The following is a 15,000-nucleotide window of genomic DNA, read 5'->3' as shown; positions in this document are numbered from 1 at the left end:
CCCATTGGACTTGAAGATTGCATCATTCCTGGGTTCAAATTTTTGCATGGGTCTCAACTTTTAGAAAATTTAACAGATGATGGAAACTTAGTCACCCTTTTGTTATTTCTTATATGTCAGGTTTTGAAATAGGAATACCACGTTTAACTGGTATTCATTAATACGTGTGTGATTAATTTGTAAAAAAAAATTGTAATCCAAAAGATAATTAATTTGTGCATCTTTGAATCACATGAGGATCCTCTTAGGCTTTTTGGCTGTAAGACAATTGACCCAGAGGGTACCTCTTGTTAAGAGCTTGTGAGTCTTTTAAGTTTATTGTAATTTTATGACTTGATTCATTTGTTATTGGTTTCAGTTGCACACTGTATTGTCATTCCCATTATTTATCGATTCTTGTAGCTAATATTCCCTAACCCACCCATCTTGCAAATATAAGTGTTAGACATTTTTAAGAAAAAGAAAAAAAAAAATCATGGACACAATAGGTTCACAATGTGGTTAGAGTGGTTTATCTTGCATTCTCACAAAGTCATGTACTGTGAGGAATATTACGCCCCAGCGCTAAAATCTGCTCACCAAAGTGGAAGGAGAGAAGAATGTCATGTTAATAAAGGCTTATCAGTAATATATGGAATGGTAGTTAAGTGTTGTACAGTATATTGACTGCATGTCATGTGTGTATCAGGTTCACTACCCATAAACTCCAACCATCAGTCTAACAAGGAGAACATAAAGTGCGAGTCATCACCACTGTTGATTTAAAGCTAACATGGTCATACATGGAACAGTGAGCGTTCATGACTCACTGCATTTTTGTTCATGGTAAGGCATCACATTTAAAAGTTCAGTCCCATCTAATGCTTGACCATGATTGGCCATGTGATAATAATGTATATTATCTATTTAAGTTTCTTTTTATAAAGTAGGGAAGAATTTCTATGTCACTTGTAAATTTTTGTTTTGTTTTTTGTTTAATGTCAAATAGTGGGCAGGATTAGACTTGGGTAGCTAGACAGATAGTTAGCGGCCAAATAGTGGAATTAGGATCTATCTTGTTTAAATGTCTGATAGGGCAACTGCCTTTTAGAAGCCCTTTTTATGTCTGGCAGGATGTATGTATTAACCCAGTGAAACCATTAAGAGAGGAAATTTATTATAACTGCATATCAAACTGGCTTGCTTCAATTAGTGCCCAAGTCTAATCAGACTGCCCTCCATACCCCCTTTGCATCCTGGTACATGATGATGCTAATGGCCAATTATCCCTTTTGCATCTTGGTACATGATGCTAAATGGCCAATTAACTATGTGCTGTAATGAACAAAAATGCCTAGCTGTGGTGTGCCATTAAAAATATCATTCTTGCAGTCTCATGTTTTTATCTTCAGAATATTTTGTAAGAACCCTCAGTATTGTATTAGAAATAGGTATAATTTTCATCTTATACAATGCTACTCAAAGTATATAATTTTACAAGCTTATTAAAAGCATGCTCTTCTGACTTGATGGTCAGACTGTAGGCCACCTGGCACGACCATTGTGAGGCATTTAACCCATCGATATTTGGTAACACCGGCATTCGTGATCCTTGTGCAACTAGTCGATGAGGTTTGTCTTTCCCTATGTTCCCCTTCCCCCCATTTTTTTTTTTCCTTTTTTTTTTCCTTTCTTTTCATTAAAGATAACCTCATTGATATTTTTGTTAAGGTCAAAGTTGATTGGCATGTCAAACTTGCTCTGCTCAGTTGTGCTTGGAATTGCAAATGTTCTTGTGCTTGATTGATGTGTGGCATCCACTTGGGAAATTATCTGCAAAAGTCAAGCCAGGCACAACTGATCATCTTTATGTGTACACTCTGAACCCCAAAGTCAGACAGCAATCTTGTACAGTTAAAGTACCTATTATAAATAATAAAATTATCAAATTAGATTACTCTTTTATTGCAAACACTTTACAGAATTTTGGTTGTACTTGAATGTTCAGTGTTTCTGAAATCCATGGTTCACTTAGGTTGATAATAAAAAATATATACATCTCTACACTATTTAACATATAACACTGTGCATACACTGTTTTATCCCTCAAATGGTCCAGCAGACAACAAAACATTCCTTCTGGTAAAGTGTGTTGCAAGCACTGGTGTATTTTTTGTTGGGAATGTCCCCAAAAGCAAGGATTCACTTCGTTTAACATCGGGATTGTGAGATACGCTGACATCCTCCTCGTGATTATCTTCAAGAACTCGCGTGAAGTCCCACAGCTTTACACAGTTGTCCAGTCCACCTGAAGGCATGGCAATTAGTTTTTAGATTAAATCATATCTTTTCTTGTGTACTGTTCTCTGTGACAGATGTAAACAAACCAAAACACTTAGGAAGAGTACTAACCTGAAGCAAGCATATTACAATCTCTTGAGAATGAAATTGTGTAGATTGTTGATGTATGAGATAGCATTTCTGCAATAAGATGCCCATTTGCCAGATCCCATACCAGAACACGCTTGTCTCCGCCACCAGAAGCTAGAAATCGCCCACACGGTGAAAATGCTAATGCATCAATCACGTCCTAAAAAGTAAGTTAGTAAACAAGTCAAATGGATAATCTTTCTGTTGTATTGGTCCTTAAAACAAATACCTCCCCCCAAAAATTATCTTTCCTAAATTTCTTTCCTTCCCTTTTTGTGAGCTGGTCATTAGATACATTATAGGTAACACACCTCTGACCATATCTACAATCCTTGAATATTATCCCCTCCCTCACTTTCATCTCCTATAATCCAGCATATTTTCACACACTACATCAATTAGCAAATCATCACCCCTGTAGCAACATACGGTTTCCTGTTTCTCAAAGTAGAGATTTTGTATATGTCCATGATTCTGCCACCTTGTCCTAAATTTGTGTATGATACACTAAGTTTCTTTTCTAAGTAATTCTTCTTGCCTACTTGTACTTTGAACATTTCCTCAATAAAAGATACTCAGAAAGACTATTCTAATATTTACTCCTATTAAAACTTGATGCAAGAGTGCACACATATTGAAAGCTAAAATACAAAATACTTAAAACGTAGTTACCTTGTGGCCTGTTAGAACACGAACACAATTTCCATTAAGAACATCCCAAAGTCTGATGCTGCGATCACTAGAACCTGAAGCTACATAATTGCTGTTTGGGTGGAACTGAACAACCTGTGAAAAAAGAATTCATATGAATTTTTTACAGAGAGAAGGGAACATGAATAGATGTCACATCTTATGATTCTGAAATGGACACAATATGTACCCATTCTGGAAAAGGAGAATAATATTAATTATATATCTATATTTAAATAAATGAACACCAATAGCTCCACTCTGAGTTTTTATTTTGCCTCCAAATGCAGGAAAACTGTATACTATCTTCCACTTCTATAAACTTACATCTACATCTGAAAAATGTCCTGCAAAAATTCTTAATGGCTGATGATGATCCGTTGCCCATAGACGCCCGGTTCGATCATGACCTCCTGATGCAAAGTAGTATCCATAGGGAGAAAATCGCACATCCCACACAGCAAAAACGTGACCTTTGTACACAACTAGACAGGTCCAGGTTTGCAAGCTCCATAAACGAACTGAAACAAAAATTAAAATCATGTATAGCTACCATTTCTTTGGCAAATTGCAATTACAGTTGACGGATAATTGCCAAATGCTGAATGATGTTGATGGTATTGCTAACTTTGCATTGAATAATAAAAGGACTAAACAACCAATGTTCATCCACAGACACTAACGTAAAATTCTCAAATGTATTAAAAATAAAACATACTAATACTGGTACTGTTCTAAGATAAGTAAATAAATAAATATACATAAACATCTTAAAACTTTCCTTATAACAAGAAAATCAATACTTACTTGTACCATCCTCGCCTGCTGTCAGCAAAAGGTTGCGATCTGGACTGAAGGAGCAGGCATAAACTGGGCCTGAATGTCCAAGAAGAGTGCGGACATAATCTGCAGTTCTCTCGTCCATCATGCGTACCAAGACATCATCTGGAAGAATAAAATTATTGATTTTTCTGAAATTCTGCATTCCTTCTATAACTTACTACATCATGCACGAAATCTGTAAAAAACAACAACACAAATCCAATTGTTCATACCTGCATCTTTGTCAATGTCATTCAACTGTTCTGCAGACTTCATACATCGTAATTTGCTTGGTGTAATGCTTTGTACACGCACTTGAGCATCAGCTGTACCATAAGCTAGCAAGCTTGAATCATCTGATATGTCAACTCCTGTTATGCTGAAAAATCAATATTCATGAAACTATTACAATAAAAAGTTTCAAGCATAAGAAGTTACTTGCAATAAAATGAATCAACAAAAGTCTCCAACCAGATTAATTTAACAATATACTTTTTCTTTATGTCAATACTTACTTCCCTGTAGCATTCAAAAACGTGTAGAAGCATATAGATGGTAGAGTCTCTCTGTTTAGTGTCACCCTCTTTACTGTATCTCTGAATGCCTTGGCTTTTTCGATTCTGTCAATATCCCGCCTAAAAAAGAAAAAACAGAATAATGACAAAACAATAAAACACAGAGAGAGTGAGAAAAAATCCTGAAGCAAATATGATTAGAGTTTTGAGATTCTTACTAACCAATAGGCTGACTCTTATGTCAAGAATACAACATTATTCTCACAGTTCTGGCAAGGGTATTCTGTAGGTAGGTGGTGCATTTGGATCATTTTTCTTGCTCTTTTGAAGGGCATCTTTCTTTGGTTTCTTCTTTTTTGGCTTGTCTCCTTCTTCTTCACCCTCTTCTTCCTCCATTGCCAAGTTCGGCAGCTCTGGCTCTTTCAGGAGCCCGTAATAGATTTTGGTCTTGTTGACTACAATGAAAATAAGTTTTGTTTTAGAAATCAAACTTAACCCTTCTGCAACAGTTCTGCGAGGTCAAATCACTTTCATACTGTATTTTTCTTTTTGGTAAAATTACAAACCAAATAAATCCATCAGTATTAGTATTAGTATCAATTTACCAATAATATATGAAATATGAGTCTCTACAATTATGAACTGTCTCAAAGGATTAATAAAATGAAAGAGCAGCCTTTCACAAAACATACAGACAAAAAATAATCTTTAGATATATTCATTTACTTACTAATATTATCACACTCATCTCTATGTCATATTTAAAATACTGACCCTGTTTGGGTGCCTCTCCTTCCTGAGCTCCTGCTGTCGCTCCAACCTGTGCTCTTGTCCGAGGAACTCCTTCGTAAACATCTAGGTACAGTCTGTCATGGACGATTCTTGGAACGGGTCCTCCTCCACGCTCAGTCAGGTACCGTTTCAAGTGTGCATAAGTATCTCTTGACATCCTCACGGTAAACTGGTTTGATCTATATACAAGAAAAAAAGTGAATGTTGTAATTGTACAACTCATTACAATAAGGTAAATCATTGGAATGCAATATGTACCAATGCTAATACTTATTCCTTGCTTAAGCCACACCATATAATAGTCTGGTTTCCAGACTTGTATGGTCCTGACTCAAAATTTTCTGATATTTTGTCCATGCAACTACTGCAATCTATGCAATTTTCAAGTCATTTGAGGTCTTCGCCATGCTGGCCATTTATCTTTGTAAACACTTATTTGATCATTATAACATTAATGACAAATTTGTCATTGTAAAAAGTATGAAAGAACCTCACAGATTCATACAAGTTATAGCCAACAGCTGATTGAGCATGACTGCTCTCAGTCCCCCCTAAGAGAGGGAAACTACACGATTTCTAGTGAGCTGGGGGCAATAAATTTACTCTATCACTCTGAAAGCCTATAGACTTGTATTAGAATTTGTTATGCTGGGCAACTCATTTACAAATGGAGTAATTGTATATGTTTTTTTAATATATTTTACACTTAGATGGCTCCACAAGGGTTTAATCACCAATAAATCAATTAGTAGGCCTAGCTGATATCACCTGTAAATCCCTGATACTGACAGTAATAATAACAAAGAGCAATCATAGTAGTGATTGAAATAGAAGTAATAATAGAGGGATTTTTTCAGAAAAAAACAGAAATGTGACAAGTGAGGTCAGGTACATCAACTAATTTACTCCTTAGTGACTTAACATATACTGAACTTCCTATTTTTGTGTAACCAAAAATAGGAAGACAAAACCATAGTGGGTGCTTCACCTCACTCTCTTCAGTTGGTTAATAGCATAATTTTTTTAAATCTTTTAAAGTAATTTTCTCTTTAAATGTTATATGTAGACTAGACTACAAAATTAATAATAAAAATAAGTGTCTAAAAAAGTTAAAATACATAAAAATACAATATGTAATAAAATCATGCAATACTAAAATCTTTTTAAATTTTACTAAAGCAGAAACTTACATCCCCTTGAATCTCAGAAGACACAAGCAATCTCTTTCTCACATGATAATAAATACATAACCATGCCCTCAGAATCATCAATATAGGAAAAGTAATTGAGCAGTTCAAGTCTTACATGCTAACCACTTAAAAACAACCTTTTCATTTGGAAAGTTGGAAGAAAAATGAAACCGACTCCTAGAATCAAAACTCCTGAGATTTAACCCATTCACAATGGAGTGATTATTTGCCTAATGCCACTCCCACTGGGATGGTAACAAGTGCATGCAGCCTCCATGCAAGAGATCTCTCCCAGTGCAATGCTGGGCTGTACTTGTCAGAGCGTTTTTCACCAGTTTGATGACAAGTGGTTTTTGTATTATTTTGAAATTATTTTGACAAGCCGCGAAAAATGTTTCTATACTAATACATCTGAAATGAGTATATATATATGTAACTATGTGAAAATGTGTAATTAAAGGGAGAGACCATGACATGGTAGGACATCCTCCAGTGGACATCCTCCGGTGGGAGTAAAATATTCCCATGACGTAACATCACGTCATCCTTTGTGAATGGGTTAAGAAGGACTGGTCAGTCTTATAAGTCATGAATGGGTTTATGTAAAGGTGGTATAGCACTGACTGCCCCATTACTGTTATCAGAGAACAGGTAATGCTTGAAGAATAAAGAAAAAAGAGAGAAAAGGTTTCAATAAATAAAATCAAGAAAAAAGGTAAACTGAAAAATAACACATCTTACTATTCCATACACTACTGCATAAAAAGCATACAAGCCAAGATTAAAAGTTTTCTTTGTTATTATTAGCTCTGTCCCACTGGGGGGTATGGGGTCAAAACTGAATTATCTTATGTGGAATGCCTATACAACTAAAGAATTGTCAGTGCTAAAAATCTGGGTTTTAAACTTGACAAAAGTCATAACTTCATAAAACATATGACATTACAAATATAAAAGGATGGAGCTTTTGTATCTAGATCCTAGATTAACAAAGAGGAAATGTGATAGAAAAACAACACATGGTTAATTTTCAATCATGTTTTTATCAGAAAACGTAATTTCAGCTTAGTAAATTACAAGTATGATTGGAAAGATGAAGAAAATGTTCATCTTATTTCATATCAGACCTCATGTTTTGGTACCTGTCCTGAAGTTTGGCTTTTCAGAGAAGACATTTTAAGTACTTATGAAAATGAGCAAGGTAGAAGAGTATCTTGTCTATATTTTTACTAACTTTTAGGCCCTGCCATAGGCTAACCAAGTGATATATCAAAGAAAATGCCATTGTAAAATAGTACTCTTCAAACTACAGAACAAAATCAGATCAGTGTTAAAAAAAGTTGAAAAACCTGCAGAATTTACAGTCTTTAAGTTTCAGTAGAACCCTTCAATATTCTCTTTGTAATTTATTCAATATTCAGCTTCTCATATATAAAGCAATACAGTTACTTCTTACATGAGAAAGATAATCGGAAAAATCACTTTTGTGGAGGGTTGCCCTTATTTGGTTACCCCTTACTCTCAAAAAAAGCTCAAAAGTAATAAACAAAATACCAAATAATTGTAAAAATCTTTGTCTTATGGATGTTGACCATTTTTTACTCTTGACGAGTTAGTGAATGTTATTTCTGGGAATTTGATTTTTTAAGGTTAGTAGTTCTCATCAAGTTAAGTCACTAAGTCACTAAAGGTGCATATTTGGTAATTCATGCTAAAACCCAAAAGTCAAATAAATAAATAAAATAATTAATTAGATGATAATATAATGTAATAAAAAATATAAAAATTCTAAAAATCAAACTTCAAAAACCTAAATTCACATGATAGACCTTTATAATGAAAAAATAATCTTATTTCTACTCCAATGGAATTTTGATGTGAATTTGTTCCAGTGAGCAAAAAATTGACCACATTTTAATCATTAAAGATTATGAGGAATTTCATGAAATTACAAATAATATGGACTATAGAAAAAAATAATTAATGTAACTTCTTTGGTGAAATACTGTTCAGGGATCCATGTGACATGGAAATTAAATCTCACTTCCCTCTGTGTCACAGGAACTATCCTAAATCTTTTATTTCACTCTGAAAATTTGAAGTACTGCCCATGGCACCCTAATGTGTTGTGGCACCCAGTTCAAGAACCATTGGACTACACTACTATGAAAGAAAACAGGTAATTGGAAAAATGCTAAGAAATCTATTGTCTTTATGGTACACTCTAAGGTCTTTTGCCATACCCTATAGCCTCACAATCTGTTTGTTGGTTCATTTTAAGCATTCTATTTTCCTCTCGTTTGGTTTCTTCTGACACTGCCAGTACGAGTTGATGGCTTTAATTTTTGCAATATGAAAGAGCACCTAACCAATTGAAGTAGACATAAACAAGCAAAAAAGTTTATCTGCAACATAGCATATCAGGAAAGAACAATGTGGTGTAAGAGGAGAGATGATGTATTTGACTTGAGTAAAGGGGTCGTGGTCCACTTAAAACTTAAATCAATTATTCTAATGACATACTTACCATAAGAGGTCACAAACTTTGGTCATTTATATTTATTGAACAAACTTATCTAAGACCCATGATAGGTAAAATGCAATATTTCATAGTTGTAAACTGCTCATGTTAATGATTACCTCTACCATTATCTAATATGAAACAACAACAACAACAACAATAAAGCCAAGGCATACTATCTTATCTTAAAATCCATAAGAAATTCTTCCAGGTCTGACTCACCGAAAGTTATCCATGATCTGGTACCCCGTCATGTGATCCCTTGACGTAACAAGGGAGAGTTTGTGCATGTCCTCCTCATAGTGATCTTCCTGGATGTTGCCAAATTTCTCCATGAATGATTTTGCAACTTCCTCGTGACCATTGTATACCAATTCTAGGTACATGTGGACAAACACGGGAAAGAGCACCAGTGACACCTCATGCTGCCAGGGAAAAAATGTTCAAGGTTAAACATTGTGCACAAATTTTCTAATATGATTCTTCATTTGAAGTTTACACTTTTATATAGTTTCTCTTAGATATAAAGCCATTGTCACTTTTACAAAGGAAAAGAGCATGAATAAAATTATCTGACATTTTGTGATTTTCAAGCCCTGTCTTTCATTTAACACATATACTATTATTATAGTTGGTATTAATAATAATCAATAATAAGAAAAGTAATAACAGTAACACAAGTAAAAATAATAATAAAAATAAAACCATTTCTTCCTGAAAATTCAAGGAATGGGGTAAACAGGAGAGATAATACTAGTACTTGACTTCTATGTGTAAAAAAAACATTAATGAAACAAAGCCACAGTGGGCAGTGCATATTCTTGGCATTAACAGGGTAAGCTCAGAATCTCCTCTGAACTAGTCTTTTAAGATGTCTTAGGGATGTGCTTCCCTGAGAAATGGTCCAGAAAGAGTGTATGGAATTATAATACCTGATCTTCATGTTAATTTATGATACACTAAGTTTAATCTAACTATTCCATAAAGGTCTGAAAATCAATTACTTAATTCATTCAAGAAGTATAAACAACAACTGCCTCTCTTCATGTATATGGTATCACATCCAACCAACTCCTAATGCCCTATGCCTTAGGCTCGATTTACACCATATTACCGACTGTAGGCTAGCTATCAGAAATTGGCAGGTTGTTTCCCCTACCTTGTTTTTTAATTGAACAGGACATTAGTGTGAACTAATAAAAAAGACACTGTCCTGACATATTTCATCCAGCCACACCCAACATCCTTTTCTCCCTTCCCCTTGGACTCCATGCTCTCCCTCTTGGTGCCAGAGATTTAAACCTGCTTTTTTAACTCATTCATGATGAGAAGGAGATGTAGTGAGTCTAAAATAGTAAATCAGACACTATTTGATAAATCTGCTTCAGGCACACCCACCATCCTCTCATCTCCTATCTTCCCATTGGCATCCCTCTTCTGCCTTAGGATTCATATACTTGCCTCCTCACTTAAAAGGATCACCAAATTCAGAACTGCCAAACCTAAAAAAAAGCATTTTACTCATGACTGAAACATCTTCTATGCCTAAACTAAAACTACTTGTTTGATGTAACAATGTGCTATAGAGACATGAAGCATCTAATATCCATGGCATATTCTGTGAAACAGGATATTATGGAAAGTGAGTGCAATGTGAACACCATTATTATACATCTATATGCAATACTGTAGTATACCTGTATTACCTACATAGCTTTGGTATTGATGAGTTTGGGAGCCAGGGTGCACTTAACATTACTGTTGAAAGAAAATTGAACAAAACTAAAGTGCAATATGGGAGATTGAATGCGGGGTGCCATGGATGAATATGCAGTAAGATGTTTGCCTAAATGGAACTTAATCTACACATGACTGTACATCATCCATCAATGTGTCAAACTACAGGACTACTGTTACCTTGTAAGCATCCAAACTCTTCTCAATAAAGTTCTGTAGACTTTTATATGCATCCTCATACTCAGCAGGGTCTCCTTCACTCTTATAAGCTGACAAGACACTAGTGACCTCTGAATCACCGCCAATGCCTCCTTCACCGTCTGGTACACTGTCATAAAAATTGGTTTCTTGTCTTAGCAAATCCTCTGTTGCCTGTTAGGAAAGATTGAAAAAAAAATCAATAGATAATAATAACCAAATTTAAAATGCAGATACACCAAAAGCAAATTGATTCAAATATATGATAATATACGTTGTCAAGGATCTGAATAGACACCCCCCAATAAAGAAAAGATATCAACAGGATATGTTTAATTGTAAAAATCAAATAAAAATAACTTTGTATTTGTATATTAGAAGTTATTGTTCTACTTAAATTTGAAAATTTCTACCAAACAAAAAAAATGAATTAGAAATCCCTAAATGTTAAATAATTTTACACAACTATTATTATGCAAATAGCAACCAATAATTATGATATCTATGAAAGATATGCTCATACAGAGACAGACAGACATATTGACTGACAGAAAGGGAAATATATTACCATGAATCAACAGAATTTTTTTTTCTGTACCTTCCCAATGAATTAAAACTAAAAAAAAAAAAAAAAAAAAAGAGCCATTTTCTGTTACTCGTAACTATTTATCTATTGTATGAAATGGATGAATTTTAGAGATAAAAAACAAAGTTTGAAAACTACAGGAATACAGATCTTAATCAAAGTAAGTTGCATTAAAACTCTACTCTTCTTCCAAAAAACAAGTTTACTTCAAAAAGGAAAATCAATAGGAAAAGTAATTACAATTTTGACTGAGATCTAGATTAACCCCCGACCGACGGAGAACTTCCGGCGGGACCAAGGAAAAATTCCCCGGGTACCTTGAATCCATAAGCCTCTCGCGTCGGGATTCGTCGGCGGCGCAGTGTGCGCGCTGGCGCGCGCCTCCTCCCGCGCAAGACAAAAACAAAAGAACGCGTCCCCGTCGTGTAAAAAAAAAACTAATAGACGAGTATCTTGTGTCATCTCGTTTTAACGGGTTAAAATTTGGATTCATAAACTTTACTTTTTTCTATACCTCGACTTTTATTGTAACCCTCTAACATTAAAAAAAAAAAAAAAAAACTTTTCTACCTTCTGATAACTTTTTAGCCCTGTATCTAATCAAGCTATCATGGAGGTAGTTTGACTGATTGATTATTAGTAATGATCTGCTGCGTCAAAAGCCTGGTCATTAGCGGCTACTGGAAGTAGGGTTATGGTTCTTAGTACATATGCTTAAAAGAACCTGGGGGGAAAAGAGGGGGGGGGGCAGATACTAGATATAGTGGGAATGAAAAGCATTCAGGGAAGAGATAGGGAGGGGGGTGGGGGGTACTAGTGGGTGTGGTAGGATAGGACAGCATTGATGGGGGAGGATGGGATAATAGTGGGTGTGGTGGGATGGAATAGTAGTGGGGAAGAGGGGGGGAAGGGGGTAACGTATATGACTGGAGGGATTGAAAAGCATTGAGAAAAGAGATTAGTCAAGTAACAGGAATATTAGAATAAATGTGAAGTTTTAATTATTGTAAACAAGATTAGAGATGAAGCACAAGAGAGTATGAAGTTATACAGGGCTTGCAGTTTCACATAAAATAGAAACTAATTAGTAAAAACCATATAGGCCTATTTCTTTATTTCATACAAGAATGCATCAAAAGGGGTGCGCTTGGAAGGGTTAGGAAATTCTATGAATAAGAACCCAAACACTAAATTTTATTAGATTAATGAAATATAAGCCACCCTCTCGTGAAGGTGCAGAAAACCAAAGATTCAAATTTAGTCATCTTAAAGCGTACCTGAAATAAAGAAAAATAAGAAAAAGAGTAAATAAACAAGAAGACTATCATTCCATCCCTCCAAAACTCAGAGAGACCAAGGCTCATACCTTAAACTGATTTTTCTTCAAAAAGTTCAAGACCGCAACAAGCGAATTTCTGTCTAAGGAAACCGAGGATTCTCCTGGAGCCGCAGATGTTGCATTACCATTCGCCTGAGCCGGACTTCCGGAATTGGGAGGAATAACCGTAGCCATAATGGGTGATGCCACAGTTTGAACGGCGCCAGACCCTGCCACCCCGACTGTGTTCACCACATTCACCGAGTTCACCACCGCTTGGTCGCTGTGATTCATGACTCCTTGGTGTGTGGTGAGCTGTTGACCCGTCTGCAAGTCGACACCAGCCAACCCGTTGATAATGGTCGGGTTAGCGGGTGTCAAGCTAGCGTAAGTGGGTCCCGCCGCGTCTGACATGTTTACAATCAACACAAGACGCAAGTACTCGATAAACACGAAACGCAACTACTCGATAAACGGTAATTATTCTAATTGAAATATTTATGGCCTCGATGAATAGGTGATATTTTTGCGTTTCGGGTTTTGGTATCTCAATCCTTATGTTTTAGTTGGAAAGAAAACGGGAGGGAGAAATGATATTCGGGTGGAAGTTTTATGAATATCCCAATTTGAAAGCCATGGCGAGATAATCGATAACGAATGCAAACAAAACCCATGATATCAATATTCCATAAATGACCTCACGCAAGATATTCGCCGTTTTTTTCAACTTCTAAAATATATACAAAACTAAAATAAGTCGACGAATAGAAAGAAAAGAGAAAGCCGACATTTTGAAAGCTATGACGTCACGGCCGGACAAACGAGAGTCCTTCCAAGCGTCTTCTTCGCAAGGTAAAGACGTGCGCCTCTCCGTCATTCGGAAATATCTCTTTGCATCTGTGATATTACTAGATATTTGTATTTGAAACTTGTCTAATTGTATTCTCTTGGTGTTTCAGTTGATACTGCGGCAAGATGCGTGCAAAGGTGAGCAAAGATTAATACGTTTTTTGTAAATGTAAGGTAGGGAATTCTTTCTCTCGGGTGTGCGAATGCAGTGTCACGTGTTCCTATTTTACTTGTTTTGGTGCTGCTTCCTGAACGTTGTTCCTCTAATTTACTTGAGCACTTGCATATTCATATAGTAACAAAGTCGCCAAGTCTTAAATTCGTCCAGAAAGTACGAAAACCCCAATATAATATTAGAAAAACGTAGCAAAGTCTGAACGTAGAAATGGTTCCTCCATTTGCCATGTTTACAATACGCACAGGCGGTCTCTTTAGAACCGGATATCGTGAGAACCGTATAGTCTGCTTTGTCTAAAGTATAGAAATATTCCACTGTAAAATATTATTTTATTAGTAATATCTTCCATTTACGTGTATTATACTAATCTCTTTCTAGATCCATGGGAATGTTCAGTTTTTAATGTCGCAGTAGCCAGTAGCCATTTACAATTCCTCCTTTATAACTAGGGCATGAGAACTATCTATAGGAAACTTTTATATTAGCATTGGGTGTGCTCAATCAAAATTTTTACCCTTATGAGCTTACTGTAAGGTATAGGTGGGAGTAATGTGAATATTATTTCTTTCTGCATATACAGTGAATGAATCTATTAACAAAACTTTCCTCTTTCAGTGGAGGAAGAAGCGTATGCGTAGGCTGAAGCGCAAGCGCAGGAAGATGCGTGCGAGGTCCAAGTAGACTGTTCCCCACTACTTTAATCCCCTCTGACTCTAAAAGTAAGTACTGGTGTGGAGCAGTGAGGTTCTTTTGGTTCATTTGAGTTTCACTCCTGAAATGTATATAGTCTTGCTATATGTTATGGAACCCTTTCTTAGTGTAAACCACCAAGCAAGGGGTTTCGCTCCCTACTTTTACCTCCTACTTATTTCGTTTTACAGGCATAGTGCCTCAGCTTTTCTTCCCCTCCTTACTCTAAGGCCTCTCTTCTCCCTTTACTCCAGTTCCCAGAACACTTTCTTAGTGTCCAATTTGTCTATTAATTGGAATATAAAGTCTTGTACTAAGGAAATTATCAGGAATATCTTTAGAGCAGGACATGTACTCGTATTGATGTCCTAATCGGTTCTTGTTTATTCTTCTTGCACAGCTTTTGAAGATGTTACTCTTCTATTTAGCTAATCTTTTATTTTTCTCCATTCCAGATTGACAGTAAACCACAAGACCATCCTGAACTGCCATGATTTATTGAAAT

The 15,000-nt window shown here is 35.7% G+C and overlaps 2 protein-coding genes and 1 long non-coding RNA gene across 8 annotated transcripts in view; 2 read left to right on the top strand and 1 right to left on the bottom strand.

Moving 5' to 3' along the window:
• Rab5 (RAS oncogene family member Rab5) overlaps positions 1-1,933 on the top strand; it is a 25,077-nt gene extending 23,144 nt beyond the window's left edge. For all 6 annotated transcript variants that reach the window (XM_086550862.1, XM_043005132.2, XM_086550864.1 and 3 more), the window contains one exon: positions 1-1,933. This exon is cut by the window's left edge and continues 59 nt beyond it. The gene's annotated coding sequence lies outside the window, so the exon portion shown is untranslated.
• LOC122246517 (transcription initiation factor TFIID subunit 5) lies at positions 1,929-13,226 on the bottom strand. Its single transcript, XM_043005130.2, has 12 exons — positions 12,827-13,226; positions 10,857-11,048; positions 9,162-9,364; positions 5,211-5,407; positions 4,702-4,891; positions 4,437-4,556; positions 4,155-4,300; positions 3,907-4,044; positions 3,427-3,620; positions 3,082-3,195; positions 2,392-2,569; positions 1,929-2,287 (listed from the first exon to the last, which is right to left on the bottom strand). Exons 1-12 carry the CDS (start codon positions 13,190-13,192, stop codon positions 2,079-2,081), a joined length of 2,247 nt encoding a protein of 748 aa, XP_042861064.1. The 5' UTR covers positions 13,193-13,226; the 3' UTR covers positions 1,929-2,078.
• Positions 13,227-13,523: 297 nt separating this feature from the next.
• LOC122246519 (uncharacterized) overlaps positions 13,524-15,000 on the top strand; it is a 1,496-nt gene continuing 19 nt past the window's right edge. The window contains exons 1-4 of the long non-coding RNA XR_006222602.2: positions 13,524-13,630; positions 13,738-13,765; positions 14,421-14,524; positions 14,951-15,000. The exon at positions 14,951-15,000 is cut by the window's right edge and continues 19 nt beyond it. This is a non-coding gene — a long non-coding RNA (uncharacterized LOC122246519). The remainder of the gene's footprint in view (positions 13,631-13,737; positions 13,766-14,420; positions 14,525-14,950) is intronic.

This window comes from Penaeus japonicus, unplaced genomic scaffold (assembly GCF_977035675.1).
Source record: "Penaeus japonicus unplaced genomic scaffold, GWHDUDI00000001_assembly GWHDUDI00000024, whole genome shotgun sequence".
Lineage (NCBI taxonomy): Eukaryota > Metazoa > Arthropoda > Malacostraca > Decapoda > Penaeidae > Penaeus > Penaeus japonicus.
Note: the sequence above shows the minus strand (reverse complement) of the source record. Positions and strands in the feature narration are given on the sequence as shown.